This window comes from Pleurodeles waltl, chromosome 6 (genome assembly GCF_031143425.1).
Source record: "Pleurodeles waltl isolate 20211129_DDA chromosome 6, aPleWal1.hap1.20221129, whole genome shotgun sequence".
In the NCBI taxonomy this organism is placed as follows: Eukaryota; Metazoa; Chordata; class Amphibia; order Caudata; family Salamandridae; genus Pleurodeles; species Pleurodeles waltl.
Window position 1 is genome coordinate 52,079,918 of NC_090445.1, and position 15,129 is coordinate 52,095,046.

Sequence of the window (15,129 nt, forward strand, 5' to 3'; positions counted from 1 at the left end):
GAGCAGCTTTAAACAAGCATAATCAGAGCCCCAGGTTCTGACATAGAATAAAAACATTTCTAGCTTACGCGTCAAGAATTTTCAATTCTATTAAGGACACGGAGGCGAGGATTATCCCTCCCTTTTGACATATGGTGATGTCATGTATGAATATTATAACTATGTCATATGATGATTGTGACTTTTTTACCCTCCCTATTTAAATATATTAGTCAGTTCAATGCTTTATTTACTATTTTGAATGGCGTGAGATATTACCTTTTTATTTTATGTTTATAAGGTCTGAACAGAAGACTACATGAATTTTTCTTCTCATTGTTGGTTTTATGAAGACATCTTTAGACGGCTCAGTTCCATGGAAGTTCCTGGTATTTTGCTCCAGTTGAGCTCCTATATACCCAGATCCGGTTGGAAGTTCGTTGAGTCGGCGTCTACGTAAGAAGTTTCAGTTCAGAAGTTTTAGAGATTATCTGACTTTATCAAAGAAAGAGGAAGTGACTCTGGGAGGCATGGTATTTATGGACAGGGGTCATGGCTATTGATTGGAGCATGTGATTATATGCCAAGCATCATGGGATGCGTAGTTTGTTTGTTTACTGTTTACTGATTGGCTGCTGTGTTTGGTCAGTAAAGAGAGAGATAGCATAATCCTAGCCTCCGTGTCCTTAATAGAATTGAAAATTCTTGACGCGTAAGCTAGAATTTCTTTTATTTGTGCTGGACAGTAAATATCACCACCACACTCTGCATAGTGTTAAATTAGAGCCCATGTTGCCTTGACAAACTGCCAATTAGATCTTTGTTTGCATCAATAAACTTGCCACAAAAATATTGTGACTGGTCTTTTCTTTTGAGAAATCTTCAAGATTCTTAAAGTACACTAGAGGTCTGTGTGTAAATCTCTATGTAAACTTTGGTGAATGGTCCCCTCTATGCCAAGGTTTCACCTTCTACTGCCATTTGGCAATTACAAGACAAAGGTGTCTGGGATGACATTATCTGTACTTCTGCCCCCATCACCATCCTACCAGTCACCCACCTCGTGAGAGTCGGGTGCTAAGAGTGAGTGCCCGATTTCCTCACAGTTTGGATGGGTAGAGTAGCAGTGGGCCTACTAGCTAAGACATGATTACCACTGCATCTCCTCAGCTGTGGAGCTGAAGGAATCCCCAGGAGTTCACCCCAGGTGTGCTGAGCTTGCGTGCTGAGCAACAGAGTGGAGAGAACACCTGTGAATATCCTAAGACTGCGCGAGTAGAAGACAAGTCGATTCATACCTCAGCCCAAGACACAAAGTTAATCATTAAGATTATCTTTGTGGCTTTGCGCCACTGGATCCTATGGAATCCTTAGAATTATTTTTGTACTGTTATTCAAAAACACAGAGCTGTGAGGGTGGGAATCTTGGGAAAGCTGCAGGTACCCAGGGGTCAACTACAAACGTCAATTCGACCAAGGGTGTCTTGCAATTGGAGCAGAGACATGATGGTACTTGCACTGCCTAAATGAAGTCCACTTCTGCTTCACAATTCTCCTACCTTGGCCCGAGTTCCCAATGGAAACAAGGGAAAGTACAGCTGGAGGGGGTGGCAGGGTGAATCAGGGGATTATACTTGGGTAGAGGCTGTGTCTGCATCCAAGAAGCAAATAATGGTCTCAGTTGCTCTGTAACAGACATGACAATGACCCACACTCAGACAACTCAGTAGCCATCAGCTTCTGCCCCACCTCCTGTTTCACAGTGGAAGGAAAAATAAAAATGTACACATTGAAGGGAGTACAATCCAGCTGCATTTATGGGATGTACTCAACACCATACCAAAGCTTGCCTCCTTTCTAGACTTTCCTTTAGACCCTCAGCTGTGCCATACTAAAGTACTAATTATCACGTGACTATTACACAAAGATCACTGACTTACAGAGGAAAATCAAGAAATGAGATTCCAGTCACGGCAGGAATCTATTTCTGTTTATTAGAAATGTTTATGCATAAAGTGGATCTAATCTACTTTTCAAGAAAAGTTAAACAGAGTTGTAGTAGACATGACTACTGCCAGAAAGTAAAGGTAATATGGTCTCGCTCCAGGAGCTCTGCACTGGCTCCCTAGACCATGCAGCCATTGTTCTGATAGTCCTCCATGAACTTTTGCACCTGCCGGCACTTGCTACGGTGGATAGAGGCTCTGCAGTTCCCTTCAGTCGCAAGTTCCTCGATCCAGGAGTTGGACTCGAGTAAGTACTGCAGCCTATTGGGGAAAAATTGAGAAGAAGACAAAAGGAAACATTACATATGAATGTCACTTGTAAAAATTGGGATTTAAAGAAGGACATAGGGTAGGGAGCTGGAGATGTAGTATTAGGGGTAAGGGTTTAAAGTGGAAAGTGGAAGAGGGCTTGGATGAAATTTACAGGGAGTGTAAGGGCAACAGAGGTGGCAGAGCTGCAGTTTGGAGGGAAACTCTTCGGAGACACCCAGTGATGAGGTGTTACTTTAAATGTACTTTTGTTTTACACTATGTATACGACTAGGGAAAAACTAAGTAAGGTTAATCTTTACTTGTGTACAATACTGATGTAAAACATTCTATATTTTCCTACAGTTGCATATGGTTGTGTGTCAGAACATTAAGGATAGAAATATTGTGATACAAAAATACCGTGGCCTAAACACCAAGGACCAAAATATAGTGAAAATGAATATAGATTACTATACATTTATTATTCTTAACTCCACATCTTGGTGTTGCGAAGCTAAACATTGTCAACTTACAAGTTACATACATATGGATTTCATTATAGTATGCTTATATTTACCTATTTACACTTTATGTCACAATATTTTGGTACTTGATATTCTGCTAGCAATATTTTTCTCACAATATTTTGTCCACAATATCCTGATACATATTGTTACAGACATTAACAACAGGTCAAACTGGCTTAGTTTAAGTTTTACTTTTCCCATCTGTAAAAAGATGTCTACGCTACTCTCTACCACATGCACTTGTATCACGCCAGAGTGTTTGATAGAGAAGAAAGCACAGAGGCATAAGATTTATTGCTAGAAATTGAAATGCAGACACCAAACATTAGGACAGTGATTCTAAGTGTGTTTGCACAGAATCACAGTGGCATATGCCCTAGTCCTCAGTCTTGGTGAATTCACAAGGGTTTTGTAGGAAAAGGTCATTGTTTTAGACCCCTTATTGATGATAATATTATTAGCATTTGGTGGTGGCTGGTAACCTGGAGGTGTAATTGGGGATACACATGTGCACACTCACTTCCACCATCCATAAACAAACGACTTCCATCCATTCACAAGCACAGACAAGCACACATATTCAGACCCATCTATTACCAGCACAAACACTCACCTAACTTTTCACAAGCATGCTTCTGTTAGTACACATTGTAGGAGTGTGGTCCTCTATGTAGTGTGCAAAGCTGGGCACACTGTGCAGGCGGTCCAGGCAACGACAAGTTGGTTTACGGGGGTAAAACTAGACCACCTAATGGTCTAATTTTTGGCGGTAGCTTGGTTGAACAGTTAGGCCAATCTTGGCGAAGTGTAAAGCATTTGTTGTAGCATCAATCGTGCAACTCACACACTAAAAAGAATAACTGGAGACCAATTTATAAAAACACTTCAGATTAGTATATAAATTACTAAGTACTTTTTGAGTTATGGGTTTTTGAAGTTTAATACAAATAATCTTTTCATGTGTAATTACGCATTATAGGAATCAATGAAGGATCACATTTAAAAATACATATAAAATCATACAGTTATTTTTATCAAAATCTTCTTTTGCAGGTTGGTCGAGGTCGTCGGTGGGCACGCTGTGTCAGCTGGAGAAGTTTGGGTGTCTCCCGGTTCCGGCATGAGCAGTGGAAAAAGGTCCCTGGCGCTGGTTCAGGGCCACTGCGAGGGTCCACTTGGAAAAGCACTGCACAGGTATGTTGAAAGATGAATCCTTGGGGTCCCCTTGGAGTGTCAAGGTCGCAAGGGGTCGGGGACCCCTAGGGCACAGAAGATTCTTCAGTGCAGGGCACAGGGCAGCCGGGTGCAGAGTGAATCAGTGAGCCATAAGCTGTGCAAAAAGCTGCCCTCAGGAGCAAGAGGTAGGTTGGTTCAAGGTTTGTTTACAGGACAACGGGGGCACTGGGGCAGAAGGTACCAGTTGCTTCTGAAGCCCCTCAACTGGGACTTCCCCCGGTCCCTTTGCAGCTCCAGGCATTCTGTTTTTCTTGGTGTCGAGCTACCTTTGGGTAGCTACACCCAGAGGGCAGAGGTCATATCCATATACCTGATTGGCTATTTTCCTTCCATCCAAGATGGAGGAAAATGAAATGGAGTGTCCACCTCACAGGCAACACCATGCCAGGTGGGGCCACTCCTCCTATCCTTTGTGTAGATTTCCCACAGTTGCTCCTGCCAAAAGTGGGGGTTTGCAATAAGGGGGGGCCATCTGCTGCTAGCAGCAGGCCTGGTGGTCTAGTTTCAAAGGCGGTAGCCCTTTGCAGCTTGCCGCCAGGGCAGTGCACATTCCTGGGGGAGGGGATGTTAGGCTTTGTTTGCAACCCATAGAGATGTATCTCTCACCCCAAGGTTGTAGATTGGATTTCTGGTGGTGGCAGGCTGGTTAGAACCAGTCAGCAACCATGCCAGTGTAGTTAGCTTTTGCAGGGGGAACCTCTAAAGGTGAACCCTGGATACATTTTATAATAAATCTAGCACTGGTACCAATTTGGAGGTATCTTTCTGAGTTGTTTGATACCAAACAACCCAGGGTTCAGCGTGGCATCACATTGCCGTGAAGCTCGTGTTGACCAGTGTCCAGCACATGTATTAAGATGGCTGCTCTGTTCACTCACTATGTCCGAGAATTGGCAAGGACATAGTGGAGGCATATTTCTCATGCATCTATGCCCTCACATACAGTATAGTGCACCCTGCCTTAGGGCTGGAAGGCCTGCAAGAGGGGTGACTCACCCATAGTGCATGTAGTTTGTAGTGGGCAGGGAACCCAGGCAGTGTGCCCTGTCTAGCTTTCATTTTAGGTTTGCATCAGGGCACTCTGCCTGCAATGGCAGGGCTAGGTGCACTTGAATGCAGAGCCCTAGAGGGTGGCACAGTCAGTGCTACTGCCCTCAGGGACCTACCATTAGTACCTCCTGCCCTGGTTACCTAAGTACCATTTACTAGGAACTTATGGTGGCAGCTAAAGGTATCTTCAATAGTGCCAATGCATCACAACAGTTTTAGGGAAGAGCTCTGGCCCAGGGAACCTGGTTAGCAGGGGAACTGGGTACTACAATTTCTAGGCTACATCATACATCAGGCAAAAAGTGGAGGCTAACCAGGTCAAAACTAGGCCTTTTCTCACACACATACATACAAACAAGCATCCAAATATCTAAAAAGGCACTTACCAAGCAACAGCAGTGATGGCCGAGCCAGCAGGTGAAGTGAGGGAGAAGCACACTGGCTCAGGAAAGAGCTGGAGGCTCTTGGAGGAAGGCTGGAATCAGAATATCTCACCACCTCCTCTCATTGGTTGCCCTAGTTAAGGGTTAGCCAATGAGACCAGGGCCTTCCATAACCCACTGCATGGGGTGGAATCAGTGAAGCTTGCAGATCCCAACCAGTACTGTGGCGAGTTAGTGAAGGGTAATGTGAAGCATCATCCCTGTCAAACAGGCAACCCTGGGCTATTGACGGCTTAAATCCGTGACTCTACCAGTACACTACCCCTCATCATGAATGGAGAGGATCCTACTAAAGATCTGCCTGACTGATGAAGTCACTGCTCTCAGGGCTGTGATATCTTCAGCGCGGCAAACCTTGGCAGTGGCTGGAAAACGCCTGAGTATCAGAGCAAATGATGTGTCCCAATGTCTGACTCTGACATGCTGTGAGAAGGTAGCCTCTTTCTAGCCTTGTTACCCCCACTTTTGGCCTGTTTGTGAGTGTATGTCAGGGTGTTTGTCACTGTTTTCACTGTCTCACTGGGATCCTGATAGCCAGGCTTCAGTGCTCATAGTGAAAACACTATGTTTTCAGTATGTTTGTTATGTGTCACTGGGATCCTGCTGGTCAGGACCCCAGTGCTCATAGGTTTGTGGCCTATATGTATGTGTCACTGGGACCCTGTCACACAGGGCCCCAGTGCTCATAGGTGTGCATGTATATGTTCCCTGTGTGGTGCCTAACTGTCTCACTGAGGCTCTGCTAACCAGAACCTCAGTGGTTATGCTCTCTCATTACTTTCAAATTGTCACTGACAGGCTAGTGACCATTTTTACCAATTTACATTGGCTTACTGGAACACCCTTATAATTCCCTAGTATATGGTACTGAGGTACCCAGGGTATTGGGGTTCCAGGAGATCCCTATGGGCTGCAGCATTTCTTTTGCCACCCATAGGGAGCTCTGACAATTCTTACACAGGCCTGCCACTGCAGCCTGAGTGGAATAACGTCCACGTTATTTCACAGCCATTTTACACTGCACTTAAGTAACTTATAAGTCACCTATATGTCTAACCTTTACCTGGTAAAGGTTAGGTGCAAAGTTACTTAGTGTGAGGGCACCCTGGCACTAGCCAAGGTGCCCCCACATTGTTCAGAGCCAATTCCCTGAACTTTGTGAGTGCGGGGACACCATTACACACGTGCACTACATATAGGTCACTACCTATATGTAGCTTCACAATGGTAACTCCGAATATGGCCATGTAACATGTCTATGATCATGGAATTGCCCCCTCTATGCCATCCTGGCATTGTTGGTACAATTCCATGATCCCAGTGGTCTGTAGCACAGACCCTGGTACTGCCAAACTGCCCTTCCTGGGGTTTCACTGCAGCTGCTGCTGCTGCCAACCCCTCAGACAGGCATCTGCCCTCCTGGGGTCCAGCCAGGCCTGGCCCAGGATGGCAGAACAAAGGACTTCCTCTGAGAGAGGGTGTGACACCCTCTCCCTTTGGAAAATGGTGTGAAGGCAGGGGAGGAGTAGCCTCCCCCAGCCTCTGGAAATGCTTTCTTGGGCACAGATGTGCCCAATTCTGCATAAGCCAGTCTACACCGGTTCAGGGACCCCTTAGCCCCTGCTCTGGCGCGAAACTGGACAAAGGAAAGGGGAGTGACCACTCCCCTGACCTGCACCTCCCCTGGGAGGTGTCCAGAGCTCCTCCAGTGTGCTCCAGACCTCTGCCATCTTGGAAACAGAGGTGCTGCTGGCACACTGGACTGCTCTGAGTGGCCAGTGCCACCAGGTGACGTCAGAGACTCCTTGTGATAGGCTCCTTCAGGTGTTAGTAGCCTCTCCTCTCTCCTAGGTAGCCAAACCCTCTTTTCTGGCTATTTAGGGTCTCTGTCTCTGGGGAAACTTTAGATAACGAATGCATGAGCTCAGCCGAGTTCCTCTGCATCTCCCTCTTCACCTTCTGATAAGGAAACGACCGCTGACCGCGCTGGAAGCCTGCAAACCTGCAACATAGTAGCAAAGACGACTACTGCAACTCTGTAACGCTGATCCTGCCGCCTTCTCGACTGTTTTCCTGCTTGTGCATGCTGTGGGGGTAGTCTGCCTCCTCTCTGCACCAGAAGCTCCGAAGAAATCTCCCGTGGGTCGACGGAATCTTCCCCCTGCAACCGCAGGCACCAAAAAGCTGCATTACCGGTCCCTTGGGTCTCCTCTCAGAACGACGAGCGAGGTCCCTCGAATCCAGCGATGCTGTCCAAGTGACCCCCACAGTCCAGTGACTCTTCAGCCCAAGTTTGGTGGAGGTAAGTCCTTGCCTCACCTCGCTGGGCTGCATTGCTGGGAACCGCGACTTTGCAGCTACTCCGGCCCCTGTGCACTTCCGGCGGAAATCCTTCGTGCACAGTCAAGCCTGGGTCCACCGCACTCTAACCTGCATTGCACGACTTTCTAAGTTGGTCTCCGGCGACGTGGGACTCCTTTGTGCAACTTCGGCGAGCACCGTTTCACGCATCCTCGTAGTGCCTGTTTCTGGCACTTCTCCGGGTGCTACCTGCTTCAGTGAGGGCTCTTTGTCTTGCTCGACGTCCCCTCTCTCTACAGGTCCAATTTGCGACCTCCTGGTCCCTCCTGGGCCCCAGCAGCGTCCAAAAACGCCAAACGCACGATTTGCGCCTAGCAAGGCTTGTTGGCGTCCTTTCGGCGGGAAAACACTTCTGTACGACTCTCCGAGGCGAGAGGGATCCGTCCACCAAAGGGGAAGTCTCTAGCCCTTTTCGTTCCTGCAGAAACCTCAGCTTCTTCTGTCCAGTCGAAGCTTCTTTGCACCCGCAGCTGGCATTTCCTGGGCATCTGCCCATCTCCGACTTGCTTGTGACTTTTGGACTTGGTCCCCTTGTTCCACAGGTACCCTAGATTGGAAATCCACAGTTGTTGCATTGCTGGTTTGTGTCTTTCCTGCATTAATTCTCTAACACAACTATTTTGTCCTTAGGGGAACTTTAGTGCACTTTGCACTCACTTTTCAGGGTCTTGGGGAGGGTTATTTTTCTAACTCTCACTATTTTCTAATAGTCCCAGCGACCCTCTACAAGGTCACATAGGTTTGGGGTCCATTCGTGGCTCGCATTCCACTTTTGGAGTATATGGTTTGTGTTGCCCCTATCCCTATGTTTCCCCATTGCATCCTATTGTAACTATACATTGTTTGCACTGTTTTCTAAGACTATACTGCATATTTTTGCTATTGTGTATATATATCTTGTGTATATTTCCTATCCTCTCACTGAGGGTACACTCTAAGATACTTTGGCATATTGTCATAAAAATAAAGTACCTTTATTTTTAGTATAACTGTGTATTGTGTTTTCTTATGATATTGTGCATATGACACTAAGTGGTACTGTAGTAGCTTCACACGTCTCCTAGTTCAGCCTAAGCTGCTCTGCTAAGCTACCATTATCTATCAGCCTAAGCTGCTAGACACCCTATACACTAATAAGGGATAACTGGGCCTGGTGCAAGGTGCAAGTACCCCTTGGTACTCACTACAAGCCAGTCCAGCCTCCTACATTGGTTGTGCAGTGGTGGGATAAGTGCTTGAGACTACTTACCACTCTTGTCATTGTACTTTTCATAAGAGAAAAATATACAAAACAAGGTCAGTGTATATACACATAGCCAAAAAGTTTTGCATTTCCTCTTTTCACTCTTTTCTAAGTGCTGAAAAGTACTCCTAAACTTTCAAAAAGTTCTTAAAAGTTAAAAAAGTTTTTTTCTGTCTTTCCAAAAAGTTCTGAAAACTTTTTTCTCTTTTTCTATCACTTTAACTCTCTCTAAAAAATGTCTGGCACAGGCCAAAGTGTTGATCTGTCCAAACTTGCATATGACAACCTTAGCTGGAAAAGAGCAAGGAGTCTCTGTATAGAGAGAGGTTTGAGTGTAGGGAAGAATCCTTCCTTGGAACTGTTACTTAACATGCTTAGAGAACAGGATAAGGCCATAGGTGCCCCATCTGTTGAAAAAGTACCTAATAGTTCCCAATCTGATTCAGGGACTCCCCCAGGAAAAGATTTAGGAAAGAAACTTCCTAGCCTGCCCATTACTAGACAGTCTAGCATAGATGGTAATGATGATGAGCCACACCATAGAAATAGTGTTGTCTCACATCATAGCAAAAGCATATATTCTCACCATACTGGTAGTAATGTTTCTGTAAACCAAGCTGTTAGGGTGGCTCCTGTAAGGGACAGGTCTCCTGTTCATTCCCATCATAGCTCTGTTTCTAGAAATGTCCCTCCCACCAACCCTGATGACAGAATGTTAGAGAGGGAACTCAATAAGTTGAGGGTGGAACAAACGAGACTGAAGCTTAAAAAGCAACAGCTGGATTTGGATAGACAGTCTTTTTAATTAGAGAAGGAAAGACAGAAGTTGGGTTTAGAAACCCATGGTGGCAGCAGCAGTATTCCCCATAGTCATCCTGCAAAAGAGCATGATTCCAGGAATCTGCACAAGATAGTTCCCCCTTATAAGGAGGGGGATGACATTAACAAGTGGTTTGCTGCACTTGAGAGGGCCTGTGTTGTACAGGATGTCCCTCAAAGGCAGTGGGCTGCTATCCTATGGCTATCATTTAGTGGAAAAGGTAGGGATAGGCTCCTTACTGTGAAAGAAAATGATGCTAACAATTTCCAAGTTCTTAAGAATGCACTCCTGGATGGTTATGGCTTAACCACTGAACAGTACAGGATAAAGTTCAGAGAGACCAAAAAGGAGTCTTCACAAGACTGGGTTGATTTCATTGACCATTCAGTGAAGGCCTTGGAGGGGTGGTTACATGGCAGTAAAGTTACTGATTATGAAAGCCTGTATAACACAATCCTGAGAGAGCATATACTTAATAATTGTGTGTCTGATTTGTTGCACCAGTACCTGGTAGACTCTGATCTGACCTCTCCCCAAGAATTGGGAAAGAAGGCAGACAAATGGGTCAGAACAAGGGTGAACAGAAAAGTTCATACAGGGGGTGACAAAGATGGCAATAAGAAGAAAGATGGTGAAAAATCTCAAGATAAGCATGGGGATAAGGGTAAAACCAAAGATCCCACTTCAAATCTTAAACACTCTTCAGAGGGTGGGGATAAAACAAATTCTTCCTCTTCTTCCCAACCTGCACACATTAAAAAGCCTTGGTGCTTTGTGTGTAAAAACAGAGGCCATAGGCCAGGGGATAAGTCCTGTCCAGGTAAACCCCCTGAGCCTACCACCACTAATACATCAAGCTCTAGTGCCCCTAGCAGTAGTGGTACTAGTGGTGGGACTGCTGGCAACAGTCAAGCAAAGGGTGTAGTTGGGTTCACTTATGGGTCCATAGTGGAAACTGATGTAATCAGTCCCAAGACAGTTTCTGTCACACCTAGTGGCATTGGCCTTGCCACACTGGCTGCTTGTCCCCTTACAATGGATAAGTACAGGCAGACAGTTTCAATAAATGGTGTTGAGGCCTTGGCCTACAGGGACACAGGTGCCAGTTTCACTTTGGTGACTGAAAACCTAGTGCCCCCTGAACAACACATCATTGGACAACAGTATAAGATTATTGATGTCCATAACTCCACTAAGTTTCTTCCCTTAGCTATAAGTCAGTTTAGTTGGGGTGGAGTTACTGGCCCTAAGCAGGTGGTGGTATCACCTAGCTTACCTGTAGACTGTCTCTTAGGTAATGACCTAGAGGCCTCAGGTTGGGCTGATGTAGAGTTTTATGCCCATGCAGCCATGCTGGGCATCCCTGAGGAATTGTTCCCTCTCATTTCAAGTGAAATGAAAAAGCAAAGGAGAGAAGGCCTGAAAACTCAGGATCCCTCTCCATCAACAGGTAAAAAGGGTATCACAGTATCCCCTAACCACCCTACCATTCAGGATACCATTCCTGTGGTGGGAGAAACCTCTCCTGGGGTGGCACCTGTTCCAAGGGAATCATCAGCTGGCAAAGCTGGACTCCCTGAGGTGGAAGTACCTCTCTGTGGGATAACTAACATTGGTGAGAAAAACAGCACCATTTTAGTTAACATGGAGCATCCCTCCAACCCTCCCAGAGAAACTTTAGTGCAGAAACCCTGCACTACCTCACAACACTTAGGACAGCATCCCTGCCCTAGTGTGGAGCTCATAGGACAGCATCCCTGCCCTGCTCCAACTCAAGAGAAACAGCATCCCTGTTCTCTCTTCCAGCCAAATGGACAAAGTTTTTGCCCAGCTATGGCTTTACTGAGACAGCATCCCTGTCTGGCATTTCCATCATTACAAATAGGTTCAGTGGATAATTCCCACTGCTCTAAACTAAAACTTACTGATAGAAACTCTGAAAATACATCTTCACATTGTTGGTTAGCTAAAAAACTTCAAACAGGGTGGTTTACATCCCCACAGGGAAGTAACCATATAGTGGATGATAAAGGGAGTAACCAGTCTATTGCAGAGCTACTCTCTACTTATCACCACTTAGACAATAAAGTCTCAACTGGCCAAGGTTAGCCTTATTGTCCTTCGTTTGGGGGGGGGGGGTTGTGTGAGAAGGTAGCCTCTTTCTAGCCTTGTTACCCCCACTTTTGGCCTGTTTGTGAGTGTATGTCAGGGTGTTTGTCACTGTTTTCACTGTCTCACTGGGATCCTGATAGCCAGGCCTCAGTGCTCATAGTGAAAACACTATGTTTTCAGTATGTTTGTTATGTGTCACTGGGATCCTGCTGGTCAGGACCCCAGTGCTCATAGGTTTGTGGCCTATATGTATGTGTCACTGGGACCCTGTCACACAGGGCCCCAGTGCTCATAGGTGTGCATGTATATGTTCCCTGTGTGGTGCCTAACTGTCTCACTGAGGCTCTGCTAACCAGAACCTCAGTGGTTATGCTCTCTCATTACTTTCAAATTGTCACTGACAGGCTAGTGACCATTTTTACCAATTTACATTGGCTTACTGGAACACCCTTATAATTCCCTAGTATATGGTACTGAGGTACCCAGGGTATTGGGGTTCCAGGAGATCCCTATGGGCTGCAGCATTTCTTTTGCCACCCATAGGGAGCTCTGACAATTCTTACACAGGCCTGCCACTGCAGCCTGAGTGGAATAACGTCCACGTTATTTCACAGCCATTTTACACTGCACTTAAGTAACTTATAAGTCACCTATATGTCTAACCTTTACCTGGTAAAGGTTAGGTGCAAAGTTACTTAGTGTGAGGGCACCCTGGCACTAGCCAAGGTGCCCCCACATTGTTCAGAGCCAATTCCCTGAACTTTGTGAGTGCGGGGACACCATTACACACGTGCACTACATATAGGTCACTACCTATATGTAGCTTCACAATGGTAACTCCGAATATGGCCATGTAACATGTCTATGATCATGGAATTGCCCCCTCTATGCCATCCTGGCATTGTTGGTACAATTCCATGATCCCAGTGGTCTGTAGCACAGACCCTGGTACTGCCAAACTGCCCTTCCTGGGGTTTCACTGCAGCTGCTGCTGCTGCCAACCCCTCAGACAGGCATCTGCCCTCCTGGGGTCCAGCCAGGCCTGGCCCAGGATGGCAGAACAAAGGACTTCCTCTGAGAGAGGGTGTGACACCCTCTCCCTTTGGAAAATGGTGTGAAGGCAGGGGAGGAGTAGCCTCCCCCAGCCTCTGGAAATGCTTTCTTGGGCACAGATGTGCCCAATTCTGCATAAGCCAGTCTACACCGGTTCAGGGACCCCTTAGCCCCTGCTCTGGCGCGAAACTGGACAAAGGAAAGGGGAGTGATCACTCCCCTGACCTGCACCTCCCCTGGGAGGTGTCCAGAGCTCCTCCAGTGTGCTCCAGACCTCTGCCATCTTGGAAACAGAGGTGCTGCTGGCACACTGGACTGCTCTGAGTGGCCAGTGCCACCAGGTGACGTCAGAGACTCCTTGTGATAGGCTCCTTCAGGTGTTAGTAGCCTCTCCTCTCTCCTAGGTAGCCAAACCCTCTTTTCTGGCTATTTAGGGTCTCTGTCTCTGGGGAAACTTTAGATAACGAATGCATGAGCTCAGCCGAGTTCCTCTGCATCTCCCTCTTCACCTTCTGATAAGGAAACGACCGCTGACCGCGCTGGAAGCCTGCAAACCTGCAACATAGTAGCAAAGACGACTACTGCAACTCTGTAACGCTGATCCTGCCGCCTTCTCGACTGTTTTCCTGCTTGTGCATGCTGTGGGGGTAGTCTGCCTCCTCTCTGCACCAGAAGCTCTGAAGAAATCTCCCGTGGGTCGACGGAATCTTCCCCCTGCAACCGCAGGCACCAAAAAGCTGCATTACCGGTCCCTTGGGTCTCCTCTCAGAACGACGAGCGAGGTCCCTCGAATCCAGCGACGCTGTCCAAGTGACCCCCACATTCCAGTGACTCTTCAGCCCAAGTTTGGTGGAGGTAAGTCCTTGCCTCACCTCGCTGGGCTGCATTGCTGGGAACCGCGACTTTGCAGCTACTCCGGCCCCTGTGCACTTCCGGTGGAAATCCTTCGTGCACAGTCAAGCCTGGGTCCACGGCACTCTAACCTGCATTGCACGAATTTCTAAGTTGGTCTCCGGCGACGTGGGACTCCTTTGTGCAACTTCGGCGAGCACCGTTTCACGCATCCTCGTAGTGCCTGTTTCTGGCACTTCTCTGGGTGCTACCTGCTTCAGTGAGGGCTCTTTGTCTTGCTCGACGTCCCCTCTCTCTACAGGTCCAATTTGCGACCTCCTGGTCCCTCCTGGGCCCCAGCAGCGTCCAAAAACGCCAAACGCACGATTTGCGCCTAGCAAGGCTTGTTGGCGTCCTTTCGGCGGGAAAACACTTCTGTACGACTCTCCAAGGCGAGAGGGATCCGTCCACCAAAGGGGAAGTCTCTAGCCCTTTTCGTTCCTGCAGAAACCTCAGCTTCTTCTGTCCAGTCGAAGCTTCTTTGCACCCGCAGCTGGCATTTCCTGGGCATCTGCCCATCTCCGACTTGCTTGTGACTTTTGGACTTGGTCCCCTTGTTCCACAGGTACCCTAGATTGGAAATCCACAGTTGTTGCATTGCTGGTTTGTGTCTTTCCTGCATTATTCCTCTAACACGACTATTTTGTCCTTAGGGGAACTTTAGTGCACTTTGCACTCACTTTTCAGGGTCTTGGGGAGGGTTATTTTTCTAACTCTCACTATTTTCTAATAGTCCCAGCGACCCTCTACAAGGTCACATAGGTTTGGGGTCCATTCGTGGCTCGCATTCCACTTTTGGAGTATATGGTTTGTGTTGCCCCTATCCCTATGTTTCCCCATTGCATCCTATTGTAACTATACATTGTTTGCACTGTTTTCTAAGACTATACTGCATATTTTTGCTATTGTGTATATATATCTTGTGTATATTTCCTATCCTCTCACTGAGGGTACACTCTAAGATACTTTGGCATATTGTCATAAAAATAAAGTACCTTTATTTTTAGTATAACTGTGTATTGTGTTTTCTTATGATATTGTGCATATGACACTAAGTGGTACTGTAGTAGCTTCACACGTCTCCTAGTTCAGCCTAAGCTGCTCTGCTAAGCTACCATTATCTATCAGCCTAAGCTGCTAGACACCCTATACACTA

At 46.7% G+C, this 15,129-nt stretch overlaps 1 protein-coding gene across 1 annotated transcript in view; it reads right to left on the reverse strand.

Annotated features, from left to right (window-relative positions):
• Positions 1-1,915: 1,915 nt before the first annotated feature.
• Positions 1,916-15,129, reverse strand: part of LOC138299178 (complement C4-B-like) — a 541,079-nt gene continuing 527,865 nt past the window's right edge. The window contains exon 41 of the mRNA XM_069237273.1: positions 1,916-2,246. Coding sequence (XP_069093374.1) covers positions 2,105-2,246 — 142 coding nt within the window. The 3' untranslated portion in view covers positions 1,916-2,104. The remainder of the gene's footprint in view (positions 2,247-15,129) is intronic.